Here is a 25,203-nt window from a genome sequence, read left to right on the forward strand (position 1 = left end):
GTTCTCTCTTTTCACAGTCATCAGGTTTGGAGCAACGCTGCCAGATAGGATTGTCAAGCCGCTGCTGAGAGGAGGATGGAGAGGAGAACAAAAAGCAAGAGAGCAATCAGAGCCCAGAGGAGAGTCTGGTGATGAGTCTGAATGCTGTGGTTAAAGCTTAGGTGGCGAGCAGGCCTTATAGCAATGTTCTGATATCAGCCAACGGAGACGCAAGTGGAAGGAGGGGACCCCCCTGCCTTCCCTCTCCACCATCCCTGACTGATCAATACTAATGATCCACCTGAATGGAGGCCATTGGCACGGCCATTGATGTAACATGCAGGAAGAGAAAGCAAGAAGAAGGGGTAGATCGATTGGGGAGGTCAGGAGGTGAGCTCCCTCGAGGCGAGGTATATGCCAGACCTACAGCTGCTCCCCCCCGCCCGCCCCCCAACCTCACCCCTCTCATGAGGGTTCAGATGGTCTTTTTATCACCCTTCCGGCTACTCCTACATGGACTCCCTGGCTGTTAATTAGAGCATGCCAGTGCGGGGGGGGGGGGGGGGGGGGGGGTCTTTATCAATGCTTCAAATAGAGTGTGGACCTTGGACAAAATCATTAGAGAGAGGTAAGAGAAACAGGGAGAGAGATGGATAGATTTATTTTTAGATACTGATGAAAAAGACAATAGAAATATATTCTAAAGAAATATGAAGTCATTCTTTTTACTGTTAGGCTAGAACATATTAATAATTCATAGGTCAATTCTTCTTTTGTTTTCAATTAATATTTTAGAACGATTGGATATGAGCTCCTCACACCTTTATCCTCCTCTTATAAACTCCACATGCAGTGTCATTTTACTGTGTATGAGGTATGGAAGCATGAGAAAAATTACCAATGATAATATATTCCGAATGAAATGACAGACAGACAGACAGACATGTGTGGTGAAAATGGCATGGAATGTAAATGATTCATTTAATTGCGAAATGATGGTGAAGATCTGGGGGTTGACAGCTACACTTGAATATGGACAGATGAATCGATGGATAATGTATACTAACACACAGCAGCCGACTCCCACTCGGTTCTGCGGATAGAGATCAACCAGCAGACAGATAGTTGCACTGGACATTGAAGCACAGTTCACTGGAGAGGAGCATAGGGGGCTACAGGTATTCAGCCAGGCTCCTGGATGAGTCAGCGACTGCTTGAAATAGATACTGCGGGCATGGCCTTGATCACACTTTTCACCAAATGAATCATTCATCAAACACAAACACTGCTGCACAAAAGTACCACTTATGTTTCATCTCCTGGTTAAATTGATAAGACGGCCTATGGAAAAATGTGCCATGTGTATATATATACACACTGAGTGTGTCAACAGCTTTTGGGGGAACATTGGCAACGACCAACACACATTGTTCCCTGTAGCTTTGTGTTTGTGTGTATTTGTGTGTATCAAGAGGTTGAGAGCTCACATTTTGGCCTGGTTATGTTTGCAGAAGGGCAATCAGGCCTGGTGCCCGCAAACAGTCGTCGGAGCCAACCGAATCTGGGCAAATATGCAATTCATGCATGCGCGTGCAAACACACAAAAACACACACACTAGGAAATACGGGCACCCTCACACACACAGAGTCAAACACATAATGCATTTGATGCAAACAAACAAACAAACAAACATGAGTCCAGGTTTTCTTTCCCTATCTCTCTTTGTATTTCCCTCAGTCACCCAAAGACACACACACACACATACACTAGCTTCCCTACAGAAATTCCTTATTTGTCCTGGTTAAGGAAAGTGGTTCCCTATTCATCTTTCCGTTCATTTCAGCGGGGAATGACCACGTGGATGAAAGAAGCCCAAATAAAAGCCGATCTCAGGGAGCCTGATTCAGGATTAATCTGCCAGCACTTGGCAGTCTTCAGAGGCTGTATTGCTTTGACTCCTATAGACTGCAGGAGGGCTGAAGGGGAGCACTTTAAATGCTAATAGCCCTTTATAATAATAGATCACAATACAATGCAAAACCGGACTAAGCATTGTAGATGAATCCCACCAAATACCCGCATGTGTCCCCACCACCCTGAGCCCCACTCTGGCTCTTCTCACAGATCCAGCAGCCGGAGACTGAACACAAAAAACCTGATGAGCTCACACATACCACTCTGTTACATACAAACATACTTGAAGAATAGACTGCAGGAAAAAGAATAAGGAGGAGGAAGTAGGGAGAGAATAGAAACTGTGCAGACGAAGGGGTATCTATGATGAAAGAGACGGTTCTCCACTCAAGGAGTGTAATCCTCTTGCAGGCTGAGTTGATACTCTCAGTTGTTTCCAGACCAAAATGCAGCTTGAGCCGCCGGCCTGCCAATGCCGCTGACGCCTGGGGGGAATCACTGATCTGACTTTGTTGTTCATATGAAGGGTGTGTGCTGTGGTGGCAGAACATCTCTCCTCCCCCTCCTCTCTCTCACCCCCTTCCTCCCCCATCCCTCGCCTCCCTTTCTCCTAAAATGGGACACTGAGAGGTGAGTATAATCAGGATTACTCTGCACAAACCAGCCGCGCACGCGCACACACACACACACACACACACACACACACACACACACACACACACACACGCGCTCATAAACAAAGAAATCCATGTGTATGCACACACATACACCGCTGCAATGATGAGAATATCTCGCCCACCAGAGGTTTTCAAACATGCAGAACTGCAGATATTCACATCTCCTGAAGGCATAACAACACAACTGCAGTGTCCATAGAAAAGAGCAGTTTGGGTGGAAAGGGGATGGGGTGGGTTCGAGGGGATGGGGGGGGGGGGGGGGGGGGTGCAGCAGAGAGCCTGTAAAAATGCAAGGGGGGAGAGAGAGAGTCGGATAGACAGTGAGGGTCAGGCAGAATAGATGGCAGAGAAAATGAAAGAATGAATAAAACAAGAGAGATGAAATTAGAAACGGACTTTGCTGTGGGCTAAAAAAAGAGGCTGCTAGTCAAAGACAGAGAGATATATTCAGGGAAAAGATAAAGGAGGAAGGAGAGAAGGTAATGGGATGGGAAGGGTGATGTGTGATGATGATGTTGAAGGCACAAAAGTCTCCCTGACCATAACCTACCACATCTACATCCATTAGGCAGCCTACAGAGCAGTAGCGCATATCCTGTGGCCAACCACTGGCCCCTCACACTGCACAACGTTGCTATTAGTGTCGGGAAACCATTATACAAAATGATGAAATGAAACACAACACAGGATGAAAAGACTTTTCATGGGTTTGGTCAGTAATGGAAAGCCTCCTTTCTTTGTCTTCAGTGGCTGCTGGACCTTTTCTCCATTGAACTGTGTTTGAAAAGACTCACTTAAGAGCATTCTTTGATAACATGTTCTCTCATACAGCACACCAGTTTATCACTAGAGTTGATTGTAGAGCTGTATGGCTTTGGGAGCAAACTGTCAAATGTTTGGAAGCACTGAGTTGTATTTTTTTCAGGAACAGAGTTGTGAAGTGGAAGGAGGCATCGATAAGTACATTTTTCATTGAGCAACAAGAAGAAAACATCTGCTTTCTTTTCATTTATAAAAAGTTAAAGCCTTTTCCGTGCAAAAAAAGGAAAGTACATAAAGTCTACTATGAATCCCAAGGAGCTTCTTGGCAATACACACCCAATCACAGACTTTAAATGATGTTGACAGACAGGAAATGTAATAGAAACCTGTAGTATGCTTAAATTATAAAGGATACTCCTTTGTTTCTATGGCAAAACAGTTGAAGGATACACCATTGTAAGAACACTTTGAAATAGGAAGCTATGTACGGTTGACAATCTTCCATCACAGTATCAATAGATACTGTGATACAGTAATTGTCATTAATAAAATAACCAGAAAGTAATGGACTTTAGGAAAATCCAGTAACTGAAATGCCTATATAAAATCCAATATTGCCATAGCTAATTGATTTGCAGCATTGACCACAATAACCCAGATTGACCCAGAGATATTAAAGAGACACCTAACACCACCTGGCAAAAATATGTCAGATGACAGATGTATATGTTCTAACCAGCATATATTACATCGCCCACCCTACACAGTGGGAATACTTCCAGAACCATATCCTCTGGTGCTAACTGCCTGCAGTGCATCTGTTCATCCGTATACACTGTTTGAAAAAGCAAACTATCTCTTAATCTGGTTGATAGATTGGCTCAAATATTGTTTCATTCGCCACAGTCCTGTAATGTATTCATCAGCGGATTCGGAAGAACCAAAAACAGTTAATTCTGTTGTCAGAGAGGGGACAGAGGATGTCACGGTCCACAGATCTCAGTAAGAGAACATTTTACACAAACAAGAAGAGGCACACACGGCCACACACACTGAGAGGCTTGCCCTCGAGGTATAGTTTATGTGGTAATGCGCTTTAGATTGGGGCTGTGTGTGCAGAGATGACGGGCTGGGTAACAGATGGACAGGAGTCTATTCCCTGGGCGACCAGCCTTCTGCTTACCACACAGCCCTGCCAACTCCACAGTCCTCATCCATCTCCTGCACTTCTACACACCCTCCTCCACTTCATCACTTCATTTCATCTCTATTGTTTCACACCATCCTGTAGTGTTAACTTAGCTTGCCCCCACCTCCTCATCCTCCATCATACTCCTTCTCACCTCTCCTCGACCTCTTCCTCCCTCTTGCTTTCTCTGCCTCAATTTCCCCCTTGCAGAAAGGAGTTGTGTGCCAAACCGGGGCCTAATCCCCCGATGTTCTTCATGTAGTACCAGCCCAAGCAGCCATCCCTCTATTTCTTCATCCTTTCCAGCTGTGCTGTGCGAAAGCCAAGTGCTCAGATCCCAGGCTTGAAGCCACATGCTACAACTTTAGCTCATAGCATGTTGGATCACCACATTAGAGACGTTTCCCGCTAAGGAGGCAGTGCACGTTAGATTAACACCCTCACTCTGGCCAGCTGTTAAGGCCAACGGGGATGCTGAAGTACCCTTTAGCTAGCACGCTAGCTGGCCCTCTCTGAGGCCAGATCATGCTCTGTCGCATTCAGCGGGACTATAAAAAGAACAGTGCAGAGTGTGGCATGGCTCTATTGTCACATCTGCGGCTGACAGCTCAGGGAACTAAGGACGACGGTCGTTACCACGTTTGTGCAAGTGAGAATAGGTGTGTGGGGGGCTCTCACCTCTGATAATGGCCAGCTTTGCAGTGACAGACACCTCTCCTTCACTGTTGCGTGCCACACACTCATAGATGTTCTCATCTCGAGGTGCTCTGAGTGGTTGGATCCTCAGCACAGCACCTGCACCTTCATCAAACTCTACAGTCTAGACAGCCACAGAACCACAGGAGAAGACACAGTCACAGGGCAGACTAAACAGACAGAGGACTATACACATGTGAATTGTAAGCAGCAATGTTGTAAATCATTAACTTAGCTTTTTTACCGTAATAATGCGATAACAAGTATAGTGTGACACTTCATCGATTTCCTAAAATGCTTCTTTTTTTTTTTTACTTGCCCTCCCCTCCACGAGGTCGGGCTCAGCTATCGTCCTGGAGCTGACAGGGATTCAGAGTCATGCACAAAGACACTGCAGCAAGGTAGATACTTACCAACATGGGGGGCTTAAATGTGGGTACTCTGGTTGATATACATTATCTCTCACCGTTGGGTCTTATGAGTTCGTCAATAAAAAATGAGTCCTCTAATGTGAGTGTATGGCTCTGTGGAATGGCCTGCCTGATAGCATAGAGCTTAGGGACAACAATATGTGCATTTGAATAAGCAATCTGCTTCATATTTTTATGTGACCCCTTTAAAAACTGATTCTCACCACTCTCATGTCTGTACTTTAACTTTAAAGCTAACGGCAGGAGTCGATTAGTCAACTTGTAGCAGGGTGCTATTGATCGTTATGCAATGCTAAACTGGTCAATGCATGGATCTTGCTTCATATTTAGCTGACAGACAAGAGAGTGGTGTCAATCTTCTCATCAAACTCTATTTCACAAAACATTATGAACTATGCTTTTAAGAAACAAGGTTGTGAAATTGCAAAACAGAAGAAAAAATCATTTCAAAAGCAAATCTAGCACAAAAAGATATTGAAAGATCTATATATCTGGAAATATACTGTATGACCTAGACATGGCAGTTGTATACATCCACATGTCTTTATCAAATACTGCTTTGTATTCATTATGCTTCTGCAGTAAGCGTTGACCATTGTGCATTGTGACAACCACCTCGATACGCTGGGAGTTGACCTTCTTGCCCTTCTTGTTCCAGTAGACGACAGGCTTGGGATGGCCAGTGGCCTGGCACACAAATGATGCCACACCCCCTGACACTCCGATCTGGTCTGTGGGAATCTTGGTGAACTTTGGGGGAGCTGAGAGACAGAGAGAGCAAGAGGGGAAGAGAAACACACACACAAACACACACACACACACTAGCATGAAAATTGATACCCTAGCATCCAGAGTACATCACACTGACTCCAAAGTGGGTAACAACCCCCTGCTGACCACGCCCCATTTCACTGTCAGTGACCGGTCGTGTTCTGATGGCTGCGTGTTGTGCTTACTTTCCTGGGTATCATCTAGAGGACACACTGAAGGACTTCCTGTGGGTCATAAATAAAAGATGGGATTGGGCTTCAGAGGAATAGCTCTCTCTCTCTCGCTCTCTCTCTCTCTGTCTGTCTGTCCATCTATTCCTCCCTCTCTCGTTCTGCTTCCTCCAGTGCAGGCTATCCTCGTACTGCATTCAGCACAGACATGTCATGACACATGAGTGTTTCACAGGTAGAAAAAGTGTTGGCTGCACATTCACAGCATATAATTGGTTCTGATGTATAAATATCAGAGGTGTCATTTTGTGCCAGCCTACTCTAACTCACATAAGGGAATTTGCACCTGCAAATTCTGATGATCTAAACTACTACAATAAATTTACCAATACTTATTGTTTTGATTCACAGGTCTGCCTCAGCGGGGGATTTGAGGAGAACTATCTTTCTTCTGTTATGATTCATCTGATGTGGGATATATAAGTGCATATAATAGTAATTTCTAAGTCCAATATTGAGCCAACAGTACTGAACCTATATTTTTCACAGTGGCTGAGTCAGATCAATCAAACAACTTCATGCACCCATCCTCTGCAATCCGTCTGTGGCCTGTTGCCATGGTGCCCAGCTTAACTCCTCCTCAGCTACAGAATCACTGCTATCCATCAGGGTGAAGTCAGGATGACCCTTACCATAGCAACCTGGATCTCTCCTCCCACTCCCCCTGTGTCTGGGTGGGTGAGGTCCTGCTGTGTTGATTCACTTTTGCTCTCAAGAAAAGAAACTGCCTCTCAATCGCCAGCAGATTCTGTTTGCATGTTTTCCCACTTCTTCTCACTTCACTGGCTAACAGCCACTCAGACCACCTTCCTGTTTCCGCAATGCCTCGACAGTAACTGGAATAGCACTGAGTCAAAAGACTTCTCCTGTGCCCGCCCGCTGCAATGTGTTGTGCCTCTAAAAAACACACTCTGAATGTCACAGTTAAAGTGGTTTCATTTTAGGCAGGAAGAAGCAAAAAGCTGGCATCGTATAGTCAATCAGAACTAATTTATGCCCACCATTTTAGAACTCAAGAGCGGGATATTTCCTGCCTGTTCGCATCTTTACAAAAGCACACAAAGTATTGAGCAAATTGCCCTTTTCCCCTGCCAACAATGTGAGTGTCAACTATCAAAAGTCCCCAAAAGAATGTGGCTGAAAACTGTCTTCTCCTGGCAGTGGGATTATGAGTGAATTTCATGTTCTTCTTACGGCTTCTACATGGGTCTCAGTGGCTTTATGCTGAGTCCAAAACTGTGTTCTCTTAAATGCGCTTCAACACCAATCCTCGTGCAAAACGGAGCCCACTTGCAATGTTAACACTTAAGCCTCTTCTCAAAGCCAGGGGAGAGCACGGCAAGGCCCTGGCTAAGGATGGATTCACACTGAACAGAAAATTGTTATGATTTGCAGGTTTTAGAAAGCTGTATGGAAAATGAGGGACTAATGAGGAGCTCAGCCTCTAGTAGGTTTTACTCTGTTGCACTAGGCAGGTCTACCACTGATCTACCACAGGTCTGTTTTTAATGAAACACCTTTGTAACATAGAATCATCTGACTGACTTACTGATGTGCTCAGATATGGCTGAAACCACCAGCAGGTATAGTGTAATAGTGTAGTTATCATTCCATTCGAAGAGAAAAATATTTGGTACCGGTTTAATTCATTCAATGTCATTTTGGAAAGGTTCTTTTGGAGAAAATAGTGGAACTCCAGTTGAAATGTTCCATTAACATTACATTACTTATGACACACCAGCCTTTAAGCCTCTTTTAGTATTGCATCTCTTCCTGTTTGTGTCTTTTCTGTCAAATCTGTTTGCATCTCACGGCCAAACGGGTCCAACAAAACAAATGATGTGATACGAAGATGATGAGGACGGTTGGAGTACACTGTGAAATTGAAGGAAGCAAATGTGTTCACATAAGCAACACAATTGAAAGGAATTATTCATAACTACATTTGCATGATTTTGACATGGTTTGTGTCTGAAAGTTAAATATGGATCATTTTTGTGGGGGAAATAATTAACTTGTTTTGCATAGAATTTCGAACAGTAATGGAAACATATATAATCTGCAATGAATTCATTCATTTTCAAAAAGGTGGAAGAGATTTAATTTGAGACAAAAAAGGTGAGACAAACATCTCACCTTTTAGGACTACTGTCTGTTTTCCTTGAGGAGAGCCCTTTGGGTGGAACCAATAATTCAGAAATAAGAAAGGTTGTGATATTTTGGGGTAATTTTGTTCCATCTCTGTGTGACTAACAGGGTAGTTTATTGTACACCTGTGAACTAGGATGTTTCCATTCTGTGTGCAAAATCATAGAAATGTGATAATTTTTGCAGGAGAAAGGCACACATAATATACAGAAATTACAACAATATTCATGTTGAGTCATGGAACATTTAATTTCCAAGCATTACATATTAGCTGTTCTTCACCAAAGCAGAATTGTTTTTGGAGGGGGTTGGATTCAAACCTTTCTATTACATACACTCTAATTTACGAGCTCTGCAAAACTATTTTTTAATGGAAAAAAGTTAAAAAGTTAATTTTAATTTTGCAGCACTATCCGTTCTGTAGACACACTGTAGGTGGTCCGAAGGCAGAGATCTTCAGCTGAAAGTTATTTGTTGTGTAATTCTACCTCTTCACTGAATGTGACGTCATGTCTTCTGAAAAGATCGTGGCCTCATATTGCTTACACAAAAGGAAAATGAAAAATAGATTATACAATCCTAACAGCGAGAAGTGCTCTCTCCATCTTTAGCCTGCATCCTCTTTCAAAGAAGCAGCTTGGTTATATTTTCAGAGCAGTGACAGCTGGGTGTGTATGTGTGTGTGTGTGTGCGTGGGTGAATGTGTGTGGACTACCATGAGGAACATGCTAATGGGACCTAGAGGCTTATCAGAACATATGAACAACGCCACAGACCAGAGCTGATGGACTGGCAGGCCTGGTTTCACTCCTTTAACACACACACACACACACACACACATGCACAGGAGGTGCATACACACACACACATTCACACCGTTGTTCATCACATTTACTGCTGACAATACACCAGCTGCCATTCGGCAAAATATCGACAGACAGACAGACAGACAGATTAAGTCAGTCATACCTGGTGCTCCACACACACTGCTCAAAGGGCTGGTTAACAGGATCATCAAGAGCAGCAGCAGGCCCAGTGGAGAGGGGCCGGCGCGTAACCCCAGGCTCGGCGTCCTGGACTGGACTAGAACTCCACCTGTCCTGGACTGAGGCATGGCACCGCCGTAGGTTGGTTGGAGATGACGGAGATACAGGTTGGGCTTCACTCAACAAGGGTGAGCACTCTGCAGACACATACAAGAAAACAACAACATGAAGGTCAGCTGAAACCAATGAATGGCACGTCTCCTCCATCTCTGATTCATCGTTCTGCTTTTAGAGCGGCAACTGAAATGTCAGTGCATCATGAGGGGAGTGGGAAAACATACAATAATTCATACGTAGAGAGAACATCCTCATGAAGAAAATTAAAGACAAATTCATGCTAATGCAGGATTAGGTCTTTTGATTTAGCCAGAGCACTTCTGATTTGGGATTAACAGCTCAAGCAGGCCAGCTCTGACAGAACTAATACCAGAACAATAGAGCCACTGCTCAACAACTAAGACAAGAAACAGACCGAAATAGTTTTCTGCGTACTGCCTCTGTATTAATAAGAATCATTTTCTAGTGAGCCGTGAAATGAGCCGCAATGGTACATTTTTAAGAGTTTTTTTTTTTTGTCCTCAGATGTCCTAATAATTTAATTTAACTTTAGCTTTGGCCTAATTCCTTTTAGGCGTTCAGTATTTTAATGTTCTGGTGGCATGTGAAAGTGTTAATGCAATAATACATCTACAGACCAAGAAAGGAAAACACTTAAACAGAGAGGATTGAGGGGTCGGTAGGAATGCAGCAAAATTCAATAAAACCAAATGTATCAGAAACTACGGGTTTAATAGATGTTGCCCCTCTTTTTAATCCCGAGCCTGGGGGGTGGGGGATCTCTGTCAGTATTTTCCTCCCTTTCCTCACATAAACACACACTATGCCACACATATCTAGAAGTCTGAACATAATTCACAGCTCTGTCTGCTTACAGAGATTTAGACAAGCTATGCAGAAGCTCCCTGTCTGGGATTCAATAACAGTCCTATGGAGCTCTGCCGACCCCCACCCCTCTGTGAGAAGCCAAATGAGAAGGGAGCCTTTTTTAACCTGACAAATATCTACACAAATTCACGTCTCCCCTCAAGTGCCAGCACAGGATAACATATATGCTCTCGGGAGACATAATATGTAATCACAGGTGACAGGCCACATTGTGATCGGCACATAAATATGTGAAAACACCCCTGAGCGCACTTTCGCCCTGACATCCCCGATACAGGGGCAGAAATGGAGTAACAGTTAAGATAGGGCCGACCCATCCTCGCCTTTACTAAATGAAAGAGGCGTATCTGGTGAGTTACATATTCAAAGACTCCTCCAGCCACTTATTGAGCTAATGACCTGCTCAAACACATTACTGTCTGCCAGCTCCTACACTAAAAATAGCTCATCTGAAAAATGTCCGTCTATCTGATAGGGGCTCGTTTTCGCACCGCTTTGCGCCTCGTAATAGACGTTGAATAGAAAAGCTTTCAGCGTCCCCTTTTCAATTGAACAATGTGATAAGAAAAATCAGATCAGGGCTCATTCAAGAACCATTGGCAGCATGTTAAGTAAATTCTCCTCTTACGGAAACTCAATTTGCCGCTTTTAATCCAACTAGGAAGTCAGCTCAGCGTGAAGCCACACGGCCACTGAAACATGAGGTACTCCTCGTATGTTGCAGTGTCTGCTTCCTATGTCCTGTGCGCTGGATTTGCTGGGGCCTTTATATCTCTCTGTGACCTCAGTCTAACCCTATCTTTCATTCTCAGTTTATCCACCCCTCCCCGTTGTCCATCACCTGCTGACAAAGCCCTCTCTACCTCTGCCATAGATGCTCACCCTCTATCTAATCCTTAATCTTACCTTCTGCATTAGTCACCATACTCCTAAAATCTCCTCTTCTCCCATCTACGTTCTTCCCCTTTCTCTCCTCTCCTCTCCTCTCCACTCTCCTCCTCGACTCCCTTTTTGGAAACCTCTTCTGTCGTGATGCCATCTCCGTGGCACCTCGTCCTTCATCTTCTCTTTCTATACACACACTTTAACCCCTGCTTGTGTCCAAATCCTCTTCCTCTTCCCCTGCTGCCCTGCGGCAGCTGCTCCAGCTGTTGTTGGTCCATTGACACAGTTCAAACAAAAGGGCTTAGAGCATCCTACAGCTGTGAATGTTGGAGGAGCGAGCCAAAAGAGATACACAGACACAGCGGCAGACCAGGCCGGTCCGGGCATGTCTGCGCTGGCGCTAATGGTATTTAACGCTTTCAAACCACGTTCTTCCTCTCCGGAAATGTAGATAGGCAACAGCCATGCACTCTGCTTGTCGCAGAAGCAGAATTCAAAGGCGTAACCATTGTGAGCATGAATACTCTCATGACTCAGACCTACAGCCTCTACAGCCCCCTCACGGATATGACGACCTGCTCTCCCGATCATCTGGCTCAGAAGGCAGCAGGCGTTGGTCTTATTGCCTTTTCAGCGTGACAACACAGATGGTCAGCCAGACAGAGAGATTGATGGGGGTGCACATGCTATTTATTGCGGGGAGGCTGATAATGACATCGTAGCTCAGGTGGTGAAATGTACACCGGTTATTGTGCTCCGGCAGACTGATGCAATAACAATGTTTAGGTGGCATCCAACCTGCCCCTGCTCCACTGGGTCCCTTGGAAGAGGACATGTTTTGTTTTTCTCACCTCACCCACCCCCCTCCCCATGATGCCTTTCACCACAAGTGGGTTGAGATGGTCCCACAAGGCCTGTCTCCATGACAACGAGCTACGATAGAAAGACCAGATCTGTTTCCTGCGGCACCATGCTTGCAGTGAGAAAGTACACCTGATAGGAAGCTTGCGTTCTTTTTATCTCTTCAAGCTTTAATACTCATCCAGTGCTGTGAGCAAATGTGTGTTATGGTGCTTGGGGGACCCGACAGAAGAAAAAGAGATCAGAGAACTTACTTTTTTATTTATATTTTAGGGGAACACAATGGGAGGATAAACAAAATCCAGCCTATGGCTGTGCAGTGCACCACAAAGCATTTTAGGGTAGACTAATAAAATAACATCCATTGTCATTTGTCCTCCTCTGCTTTTTCCCCAATGACTCTAAACTTATAGCCTACACATATGAATGTTTTTATTAAATTATGTATGGCTTTGTGCGCCAGCTTGGAGAGGAAAAGGTTGTTGTCGGGCCGTGGATTACAAGGGGACACAAGGAAAGGCTGGGACTGATATTACCTCACGTTTCCTATGACCCTGGAACCTGGAGGCACATTACTTTCACAAAATGCCCCACACACACACACACACACACACACACACACACACACACACACACACACACACACACACAAAGATGGCAGATGGCAAAGCATCATGGGGGAGATTGGCACTCACTCTCTCACACGTCCCTTCTCACTCTCTTAAACACACAGCCCACAGACACACAAATATACAGACACACACACATGCATGAACACAGACACACACACACACACACGTTGAGGATCAGAGGCACAGGATGGAGCACGGCTTACTGCAGGCATGAGCTGCACCGCCCCGGTTACATTTTTAGCAGTGAAAATAAACTATCTGAGGCTCCTCTCTAACAAGAAAACACACCTGTCACTCAAATGGTGAGATTGTTTGCCCAGAATATAAATGAATCAGGAGACTAGTGCTTCACCTAAATCTCTATCAGTCTTAATGCTGCAGGATGCTGAAATTAAACTGGTTTCCCGATGCAGCAAACATCCAACCAATGTTATCATGGGAAGTATTGACAAATAGCAATAAACATTCCCAAGCAGAGGCGACATCGCTGGTCTGAAGATATGAACAAGGTTGCTGCTGGATTTTCAAATCACACTGCTGAGAGCAAATATCACTCAAACAGCAATCTCACAGCAAACCTGTACAGAAGGATCATTATGATGAGTTTCATGATCAAGCAGTATACGGCTGGCACGATTTGTCATTCATCAATTATTCTAGCTATATATTCATTGAAGTTTTTGTCTTCATTATCAGAACTACTTTATTCTGACTAATTGATTAGTTGATTAATTTTTTTATTTAATAATTTTGGGTGTTTGTCTGTTGGCCAAAAAGGCCAGTTTAAGACTCCGAACTGTGGTAAATTAAGATTTGCAATTCTCCTCATTGCATTATTAATTATTAAACTAAATTATGAATGCAATGACTAATTACACACTAAATCATTAGCTAACCCAAAACATAATATCTTAGTTTATAATAAAAATGAATGATAAAGTTGACATACCAAGGTGTATTTTCTTGTGAAATTATAATTACATAATTACATATACATTCTTCAGTGTATCTTACTTAGCCTTGTCAGTAATCTTATTTGTTTTCAGTACTGTTTAACCAGTGGCCAGGTCTCTTGCAAAACAGGATTCCAACCTCAATGAGACTCAATTGGTTAATTAAAGGTTGAATTATTTTTAATAATAATACTACTACTAATAATAATAATATGTATTTGTTCTATTCATTTCACAAAATTTGAAATAGAGGGAGAAAACATTAATGGTTTGATGTAATCACACTCATGTATTTCTTTATTTGTATTCATTATGTATTCTCTCTTTCAGCTGGTTAAAGTGGACAGTGTGAAGTATGTACAGACGATACTTACGGTCTATTTGTGTGGATTATTTGTTGTATCTGACGGATTTCAATTTCCATTTATTTAAAGCGCTATGCATTTTCTATCTCCCTTTTCTTGACGAATGTAGGCATTCAGGTATCGTGGAGTGTGCGTTCTTTGTTTCAGAGCTTTCAAATATCTCTCACATGTCCCCTGTGTTTTCAGTGGGACATTTGCTTTCATACGTTATTATCTGATCTTCGGAAAGCAAGCATGGTTTTCTTATTATCATGAAATAATGATATCCGAGTGATAAAAATAGCTTATGGGATCATGAGAAAACAGAATTGAAAAATTGTTTCTACCCACGTCCTTTCTCTGGCAGAGCTTTTTGCTTGAGTATTTAATTAACTGATCACCTGCAGCTATCACGGTAAAGATGAGATGAGACACTAGAATGGCAAACTGTTGCTGATGTAAGAGTGTACCATTTTCTCAACTCTATAGGCTTTGATTTTCTTAATTTTGGCCACATTTACAGCAACATCCTCGCTGTCTGACCCTTCTGTTTAATCCTACCACAAAGTGAAGGAGTTATTAGCCGGTCACGCTGCACATGAATAGAATCACACACCAGCACTACCAGTATTTCTGACCATTTCAGTTGTTAGATCACTCAAAGCCCTTAAAACGTTCTGGATGTGCTTAATTTTTTGTTCATCGAAACCCCCTTTTCATAGCCAAGAAAACATGAGGAACAAAGGGACGGCTGGTGAGAGAAGCGTGACTGAAATCGTCTCCCACCCCAATCCTAATGTGCCAAAATAAACAAACTAAGTTTCCCGTTGACCTCAATCGCTGCATGTCGAGGACATCGCAAAGCTGTTTCAGCCCAACAATAGTGCTGCAAATGTGCACCCACGCATTTTAAAGGGGCTCCAAGGTCAAACAAACACACACAGCTAGAATGAGGCATCCAGTAATGGATGCATTGGCCCAGCAACATATGGACTGGCTCCCGCTAAGCAGGAAAATGTATTACCAAAATGGTATAAAAGTACATATAGGGCAGATTATCGGAGGGGATTAAAACAGAATCTAGTAAGAGTGTTTATAGGGATGAAGTGAAGTGAAAGTCACCGTTAGTGCTGCTGGGAAGAGTCGGCTTCAGTACATCTTAACATTTCCTTTAAATGAGATAATGTAATATCATTAAATATGGTCATATTAGTATTAGAACATATTGTTCTACAATGTTGGTTTAAATTACATAAATGTACAGTATTTCTAACTGTAATTATTCTCTAACCATTATTTTAACAACTAATGGTCTTTTATTAATCTTTAAGGTGTTACTTTCTCGTAACTGCTTCTGCTTACCGTAGCAAAATGTAAACTAAATGTACAAACGATTTTGAAAAAAGATAAGAAAAATATTCTACATAAATACTTTAAAATCTTAACTTAATTTAACAAAGGTGAGAAAGGTATGAATAAGTTATGTAGTCAGTATGAATGTGTCCACAATCTATATGCTCTAACATGTCCCACATGTGGTTCAAACGGGAGCTATGCGTCACACTGTTGGGTGAAATCCTCACAGCTTCGATTACGACAATTTTCATGCTTTGAAATAAATTGAAGGATTACTCTCCCCTCCATGAGCTGAGTCAATTTTTCAACGCCTTAGGCTCATAAACCTCTTTCAAACCCCCCTTTGGGCTAATGCCAAAAATGCAATGTCATCCAGCGAAGACGTGGTTGTTTTTTTTTTTTGTTTTGTTAAAAATTCAACAATTTGCAGATACAGTTTCCCCTGACAGGTGTAGGTTTTCACCTGACAACAGCAGCATCACCACACAGACACCTACGCAACGTTCACTCCACACAAACTCACGGCTCACAAACAGCCAAACATATTTTCGTAATTTCTTTCGGCAACTCTCTTCCTGTTGCTTGCTCCTCAGAGGCAGCCGCTCTTTTGTGCAGCGACTCATTACGCAGGCTGATGGTTGAGTCCTTGTCAACTCACTGGCCAATTAGCATATCTAAGGCTGGCACAGACTCCTCTCCTAGCGGGAGAGAGAACTGTATTTACATACTGATGTCCACACAGTTATGCACTTGCATGTACATCCCTAATTGTTACACAGCTCTGGCATACGAGGGAAGAGGCATTGTGTAAATGATACGACTGCAGGGCCGGTCCCCATTCAAATGGAAGCCCCGCGTTTGCATCTCTGCATAAATCAATATCTGTCTGTCTGTCTGTCTGTCTGTATATGTGTCTGTCTGCTTCTTTATCATTTCTCAATAAAATGAATGATTAAGATTCCATGGAGCAGTGCACACACACACACACACACACACACACACACACACGCACACGCACACCTTGTGTCTTGTCAGCCACGGACACCTCAGCCAATTAGTGAGCTTCTCCTGGTGCAGGATGAGGCTCCATGACAACAGAGAACACCTTCATCTTCCTGGATGTCATTGTCATCCTCCCGGCCTATCAACATATTTGAATTGCGCTTCATTAATGAGAAATGCCAGCCATTTTGACCCTCCCGTTTCCATCAGTTTAGCAAAACCTAGAGATCAGTCAGGAGACAAAGATGGGTGGTGTAAAGCAGATTCCGGGGCTTGTTGATAAGCTTGTCTTGAGAGTGATGACAGGAGCTTTGAGTCCTTGTCTTTAATAACCTTACATTGATTAATCATTCACATAGAATCCACAACCAATGGGGATGTCATCCCTAATGTAATCTCTGTAAATGGACTTCAAATGGATATGTCATTTAATTGGTTTATAGAATGAATAGCATTCTTTGCATTTACACAACAGACATTTGAAATGCCAACGTACGACTGGGCACAATACTGCCCCATTCACGAATGTCCACTCGAGTGCATCAATCTTGGAGTAACCCTTTATTCATCCTTTGTCTATGTAAAATATCTCCGGCCCCTTTGGGTGGTGCTTATTAATTTTATGGAGAAACACTGCAGAGTTTGCCCGTGATCTAATTTTCTCCTGTGTATTTGTGCTGCCATGGTATCACCTTCCTGGATTGGTCACATGATGTCATCGGCTGAGAGCTCATTATTTCACAACGCTCGTCTGCAATAATACTGAGATCACCGAAAGACATAACTAACACATCACACTGCTTAGTGTTTATGTGGTGTTTAGCAAAGCCAATACAATAAAAGCTGATTACTTACATGATCATTAACCTGAAGAATTCCCTGCTGAATGGAAATGATTTCTGAGGCTGTGTGCGCTGGTGCACACATCCTATTTAGGTGCTACAAAGCAGACCAGCCTTTGCAGCGCTGTCACTAACCAGCCATTGCATGACTTCCGGATGGAGACGAGATTTGTGACGCTAAATGAATCTCTCCTTGAGGGAAGATAAAGTTGTGAATAGAATTTGAAAACCGGAGTAATGGGGTAGAAAAACTGAATTTGTCCTCCGTCTCATTGCTGAAATCAGACGGAGAGTGCGTCTCAGTAAGTGAAGAGATGAAATGCTTGTCAACGGTAACAGACTTGCGCACGGATGCTTTCCGCCAATGACTAGCCATTACTCCGTCAAACGAATACTTCATCCAACCTGGCGTCATTCAGCACCACGGCGACAGAGTAAACATGAAACGCCACAAACAAATGTGAGGCTGCATTCAAGAGGAATGTCAACCAGTCCCCACTTTCACTACCTACACGCACACACACGCACACACACGCACACACACGCACACACACGCACACACACGCACACACACGTCACATGTCACAGACTGCAGAATGAAAGAGGCTAATCTTCCAGCTTTTAGGTCTTCTATCTGTGGGCTGTGGTGATGGAGCAGAGCTGTGATTTTCCTGGACTTTGTCCCTTTTCCATCCTGCTTGGTAAAGGTCTTCAGCAGAACTGTTGCACTGATGCAATAAAGTTGTTCTTTCACTAACTGGCATATGGATGTGTGCCAACACCGTTTATTTTCTCGCATTTGTAGAGCTGACTACAGATTTGGATAGGTGGAAGAGCGGGTCTATTTGTTAGAGTATTTTAAAATGTCGACTGTATCGTAAGGCATTTTAAAACCAGACCACAGCCATATAGCAGCTCTGTGAGGCTGCACTTCGGCACAGCATTGCTTTGAGCAACGCGCTCACATCAGCATGCTCACAATGACAATGCTAACATGCTGATGTCAAGCACGTATAATGTTAGTTTAGTGCATATGCATGCTAAAAGGTGCTAATTAGCTGATGATGGCACGAGATGGAAAGTTAAGGGGTCATCAAAGTGATGCAGTTCATCCTGAGGAAGACATGAATGTCTGTTAAAATGTTTTTATGGCAATCCATCTTATAGGCCAACTGACTAACAAACACTGTAAAAAATATATAAAGTAAAAGAAATGTAGGACAGATTCCCCCAGGGGGCTATAAAACCTAAGCTAACATAATAATGTGTTGTCTTTTGCCACACAACATATAATATAGTGATATAACACCCTGCACCTCATCATAATAATACGTATTAGACCCAGGGATACAATGTTACCGTCTCCATTATTATTCATCAAACTGAATAAAGCAAATGTAAATGAAATTCTTATTTCACATTTCACAAGATCTCAAGAATATTTTGGCACTCATCCAGCCCAAATGAATTCATCCAGCTCTCTATGCATGGGGGACTTTTTCACTCCAAGAGTTGAAAATGCTCTTGAGGTCTTGTCAAGCTCTTGAAGCAAGGTGCATAGAATATTCCAGGATTTGAGCATTTATTGCCGGCTAACTGTACACTTCCAAAGTAGACTGTGCGTACTCTTTCTTCAAGATCTGATTAGGCAGTTTGTCTTCTGCTTTGTCAGCCATCTTGTCAGTCAGCCCTCCCCTCATAATGACTCCTGTCAGTCAGGGACGTCACTGTCAAACCGACTCAATGGCTGCACCTTCCCACTCCTCATCATTGGATAATGAGCTGCACTTCAACACATTTAGCCATGTTCAATGCAAATGTCAGCAGACAGACAAGCCTTCAAAACATGTTCCTTGTCATGCAATAAGAAGAAACTTTTTTTGTTGTTGCAAAAGAGACATTTATGCAGAAAAAAAGACAACAGTGAAATGTTGTTCAGGAGGAGCAGAAGGAGTTAGCTGTTGAAGTGGAGAGGAGGGTTGACAGAGGACAGCGAGGCAGCGGCAGCAGCAACGGGGAGATGATGCCTTCTTTTGCATAAAGGAGGAGAGGATGGTGGGGGAGGGGAGAGAAGGAAGATGAAGATGACTTCAGATGTGGCAGTTGTGATGAAAAGAGAGGCAAATGACTGGAGACAAGAGGTGGAGAAGAGAGGAAGAGGAGAGAGGTGGCGGTGGGGGGTGGGGTGGTTGCATTATTCATCCCTGCTGACCCATCAGAATCTCTGATTCATGTGGAGAAGGGCATCAGTCAAGTCACAACCTATATCTCTTTGCCTTCACTCATATGCACACACGGACACACGATGAACACACACATCATTCCCAATGATCTCCTGGTTAAAAATAATAATTATGGACCTGGCTTGCTTTTGAGAGCATCAACAACCAACTGAGATTGGTCTTATATTTTTCAATTTAAAAAATAAATGACCTTTGTCCTTCACAATAAGTCAAAGTTAGGTGAAAATAGGCAAACATACCCATGACATAGATCTGGATGGTAATATTTCTTAAATATTTTCACACAGAACTTTTTTGTTGATACACTATATTATCATATGTTGTAATTGTTTTGAACAAAACTGTGATATTGTTCTACAATATCTATGTACAATGTATTTGTCACACACACATTTTAATGATGATGAAATTGTGACTGTAAGCTGACACAATACTGTGTAAATGTGTAATGGATATTTGATGATGCACATATTCATTATAGTTATGCATTTGTATCACGAAATGTGATATTAATTGGAGCAAATAGTATTGTGTTATATGTCATTATTGTAAATGTATGTCTTCCCATCTCAATCTATTAGGGTTTGACGATATAAAATCAATATTAAGAGACTTTTTTAATGTCAATTTACATTAGTATATAGCTAATGTATGGGATGTTAAGTGACATCAATTCCATAATATTGCTTTTCCCTATGGGACGATGTATCTCAGGAGACTCCCTGAATAAAAGAAAGGTTAAATTAATACATCATTTTACTGCACATCTTGGAACCTCCATTGCTCTTCCTGAAGTTTATTTTCCTCCTAATTGAAGTCTTTGTTTGTTTGTTTCTTTTTGAAGGGGGTGCTCTTTATCCACATTAAAGGTCTAAAGATAGAAAGTATTTGAGCTTGACGAATAAAATTGACTTGACTTGACATACGTACGTTTGAATGTTTTAAATGGGAATTGGATGAAAGCTGTAAACTTAACGAGAAATATACATTTCAATGATATTCTTAATATTTTATTATTATATTATTATAACATCAAACATATTGCCCAGACCTAATGGGTTCATTCTGCATGCTGTCGGCATTTTTTTCAGCAGACCCTGAATAAACAGGCAGAGAAGCGGAGCAGCCAGAGAGCTCACTGTTTGGAAGGCTTTGAAAAGGTCAATTAATATCAATGCCTCGACAACAACAAAGTTTCTGTCTGCTTGTAATACAGGTGGCTACGCTCCCAGCATCAAAGTCTCTGTCCTTCCAGCTGACTGGTGCAACAATAGCTTCTGTCAAAACCCATGGATGGGCATAACATTTAACACAAGGGGGGAAAGTAGAGAGGGGAGCAGTTAGGATAATGCTGCTGCGCGAGACTGGGAATAATACTTTAATAAGGCCTTTGACGTGAAACCCAAGCGGCTCCACTGGGAGCGCACGTCATCCGGCATATTCAAGTCTGGATGGATCTTACAGTGTTATCTGCTTGGAATGAGCAAGAAACCATAGAGGCCTATGGTTGAACCCTGTAAAAAGCTATTTAAGGGAGTACATGCCATCACTCATTTTATAAGCTACTCCTAACAGTGTCTACATGAATACCTTTGGGGCCGAGCATCTCTCGGCTCACAGAGGAGCGTATATTTGATCTGTTTCCCATAGACAGAGACAGACAGAGAAAAAGTGCCAGTTAAATAATTCTGCCTTCATTTAATAACTTTTCCCAGTCAAGATAATGCAAATATCTAGATTCCAGGCCCTCTAGTGAAGGTGGGTTGCCTTGGGTTTTTTTTCTGTTCAGCAGGGAGGGGAGGTGAAAAGACAGGGAAAAAAAGTCAACTCCTAAAGAGAGGAACCCATGTGTATGAATGACTGATTAAAATAATAATGGATGTGGAAATGGTCTGGAACAATAACCAGCAAACGCACGGTGCCCAAGGGAAAATCTCCCATCTGTGTGTGTGGAGGAAGACCTCCCTCGGATTCACCACGACAGTGCAATTTTCCAGTTTACACAGGCCACGTAGCGGAAATACAGGAAACCTAAACAGACATTTGGAGTGTACATGATTAAACCTCAAACAAGCAATAGCCCTAGGAAAATGTGTCAGGATGAATCGATGTATCATTAAATTACACTCTGCCTGTACGCTTGAGTGGCTGCTTTGACTGCAAATCCAACTGTGTATAATTATAGACATACGAGAGGTCTATGGACTACAAAAGATATATATGTGCAGATGGGCTTGTTTTAAGTAATGCTTGGAAGTAGCAGGTGCAGCAGCCACTCTATTGTCTGGAGTTGGGTTAAATAAGTCCATTTGCCTTGCCACCTGGTGCCTTCCACACCAGAAAAAACTAATATTAGAATAATAGCCCATAAGGATTATAAATGACTGTGATAGCCCCTCTCAGAAGTGTTAAGTGTGACATTATCATAATGGGATTCCTACTTTGCTGTGGCCTCTTTGTAATACCACGATAATGATAACTGGACTTAAAGCTTCCTCCTTTTAAATATCCTTGACAAATCTATAGGATGCAGGTGCTGGATTTATTTTTTTCACAAGGGTTCAGTTCTATGCTATTTTATGTATGCATGTATTTTTGGGGGCTTTTTTTTTAAGACTTAAAAAATAGGACTTCCCACCAGACTCATTATACCTGGAGAGTGCTTTAAAGGGCCATCAGAAAAAAAGGCACTTTAAATGAGAGCGGATGAGGAACAAAGGCTTTGCCAGTCTGCCCCGGTCCCTCATGCTGCCCAGCCAACAATAAGGAGGGGGGTGAGGGGGTGAGGGGGTGAGGGGGTGCGCGCACTCACACTGTTGTCGCCAACCAGCCTGCTCTGCACAACCTCTCGGTTGGATTTTCACCCAAAGTCTCAAGTGATGCTGAGATGAAAGAGGGGAAATTAAAATACAAATCGCAAAGGAGACTGCCGGCCCCCTGAGATAGACTAACGTTGAGATGTCACCGCGGCGGCATCGATACACACATATTACTTTCCAAAAGGCTATTCGACAAGTGCAAATAACGCGCCCGGGTGGGGTGCAAACACTGTGTATAGGAGGAAGGATGCGGGTTACCTTGGTAGGTACAGTGCTCCGTCTTCTTTACTGTCTGGTGGATTCATGTGGGTGGATGTGCAGCTGGAAGCTTCCTCGGAAACAGCAGGGATAAATGTAATCCAGTGGCAGCGGAGCTGCGCTCACAACACGGTCTGCCTTTGTGGGGGATGCGTGCACACATCGCCGGCACTTCTCGACCGACCTCTCGGGAACGCGGCGGGTCACGGGCTGCTCCTCAGCCCCTTTGTCGGGAGAGCATAGCCGGTCGGGCGGCCTCAGATACTGCTGGTTGATGTCATTGATACTCCCTGCCTTCTTCCGTAATGCCCTCCTCCTTCCTTCCTTCCCTCCCTATCCTCTCCTCTCCTCCCCCTCCCCTCTCTATCACTCTCTCTCTCAAACACACACCGGAGCTCTCCCCCTCCCTCCTTCACATGACGTGATGCAGGCAACGTCTCCAATAGCAACCGTATCCCCCCATCACCCCTATTACCCCCACCCCCCCCCCCCCCCCCCCCCCCCACTCGTACCTCCACCCCCCGGATCGCTGACTGGTGCAAAAGAAGTGGCTGCTGAGGTAGGCCGGTCCTGTGCATTGGTGACAGATTTCTCCTCTGTGCTCCCCAGGGGCTACAATGAAGATAAGCACCTTGAAACCCCGTAGATTCCCATAATATAGTATCTAATTATAGCTGTTGGCAGGAAGTCAGAGCACCGTATCAACTCCTCCAGAGAAAAACTCCCTCACTAAATTACATTAGGACACTTTAAAATATCACTATGGGGCATTGTGGGGATTTATTAATAACACCACGGGAGGTGTATACAAGAACATTGTATGAGATCATTTGTTTTTGAGGACGAAAGCTAGGAGTTAATAACATTACTGTTGTGCTCAGTTTTAAGTTTATTAGGTTCACCTTGTTAAAACTAATGCAGTCTAATACGACATTATTCAAACGTTCATGAATGTTACAATATTCCGATTTTGTTGAAGCTGTTTTGGAAAAGTGTTGATTCAACTTTATGGTAGTGTTGTTAAATTGCACTGTGTTATAGCCTGCTTAGAGGTGTTTATGCACAATCAATCAAAAATCCCTAATAAACCAACAACAGCTCGCAAGAAAGCATCGCATGGAAATGTCTGCAGGCAAAGCTTCCAACAAAGGATGACCTGTAACAAAGAAACAGATGTTATGCTGTTTTCTTTTGCTTTATGATATACAAATGTAAAATACTCCAGATACGACCACATCTGGCGCAATTATTGTTGCACTCATTTAGCTTGAAAACGTCTATAACAAAGAAAATTAAATTGAAGAAACAGAATCAGTGAGCAAAGCCCTGATTGTGAAAGATGCTACACGAACACAGGCTGTTGTTTCTTAAGATTTGCTCTTATTTAGGTCACACAACATGACAGAAACAACCGCCTCGAGGTCAAAATGTGAGGTGTTGGAGGTTTATTCTCATGTCTTTGCTGATCCCCGTGCAGCGCTCTGCAAACAGACTTCAGAGTAAATGTCCGCCGGGATTTCTGTTCATCCACAAACACCACAAATGCATACTCAGCTCTGCCTCATATCTTGGTAAAATAAAACACACTCAACACCTCATTCTCGCTCTGACACAAAGACCGAAAAAGAAAAGAAATTAACCAACTGTCATCACTTCAGATAACTGAAAGCTGCAGTTGTTGAGTCTACGGCGTGGTCTCAAAAGGACAAAGGCTGATTGACTTTCTTTGTTGCTAGTGACATCTAGTGGGAAGTCACTATTATGTGATGTGATGTTGCATTCACTTAACATTGGAAACAAGGTCCATGAAGATTTCTTCCTAGGATTTTATTAACAAGTGTGGCTGTCTTGGGCCTCTTGACATCATAGTTCCTGTTCCTGCATCCAATGTCAATATGTTATATGTGTCTAAACGTAATGATTACCACAATCACCAGAAAGGTCGGAGGTCAGGTGAGCTATTCAGGGCTCTTGGATGTATGATCTTGTTTAGCAGGGTAGACACATGTTGTCACGGGGACACAAACCCCTCTTTACCAGCTGCGGTTTTTCTTTAACTCACTCTGCTAACATGACACCTGTCATATGCAGCACATCATCAATATTTAGGTTAAGATATTCTTTACAATCCCCATCTTTAAAACAAATGAGCTCATTTTGCGTCTGTTTCCTGTCAGAATAAAGCAGTCTCTGTTGTCTGAGTGCCGTCTCTGCCAGTT

The 25,203-nt window shown here is 43.0% G+C and overlaps 1 protein-coding gene across 1 annotated transcript in view; it reads right to left on the reverse strand.

Moving 5' to 3' along the window:
* LOC117746882 (receptor-type tyrosine-protein phosphatase S-like) overlaps positions 1–9,859 on the reverse strand; it is a 46,259-nt gene extending 36,400 nt beyond the window's left edge. The window contains 3 exon segments of the mRNA XM_034556214.1: positions 5,201–5,342; positions 6,265–6,410; positions 9,768–9,859. Coding sequence (XP_034412105.1) covers positions 5,201–5,342; positions 6,265–6,410; positions 9,768–9,813 — 334 coding nt within the window. The 5' untranslated portion in view covers positions 9,814–9,859.
* Between the last annotated feature and the right edge of the window lie 15,344 nt (positions 9,860–25,203).

Source organism: Cyclopterus lumpus, chromosome 17 (genome assembly GCF_009769545.1).
Source record: "Cyclopterus lumpus isolate fCycLum1 chromosome 17, fCycLum1.pri, whole genome shotgun sequence".
NCBI classification, from domain to species: Eukaryota; Metazoa; Chordata; class Actinopteri; order Perciformes; family Cyclopteridae; genus Cyclopterus; species Cyclopterus lumpus.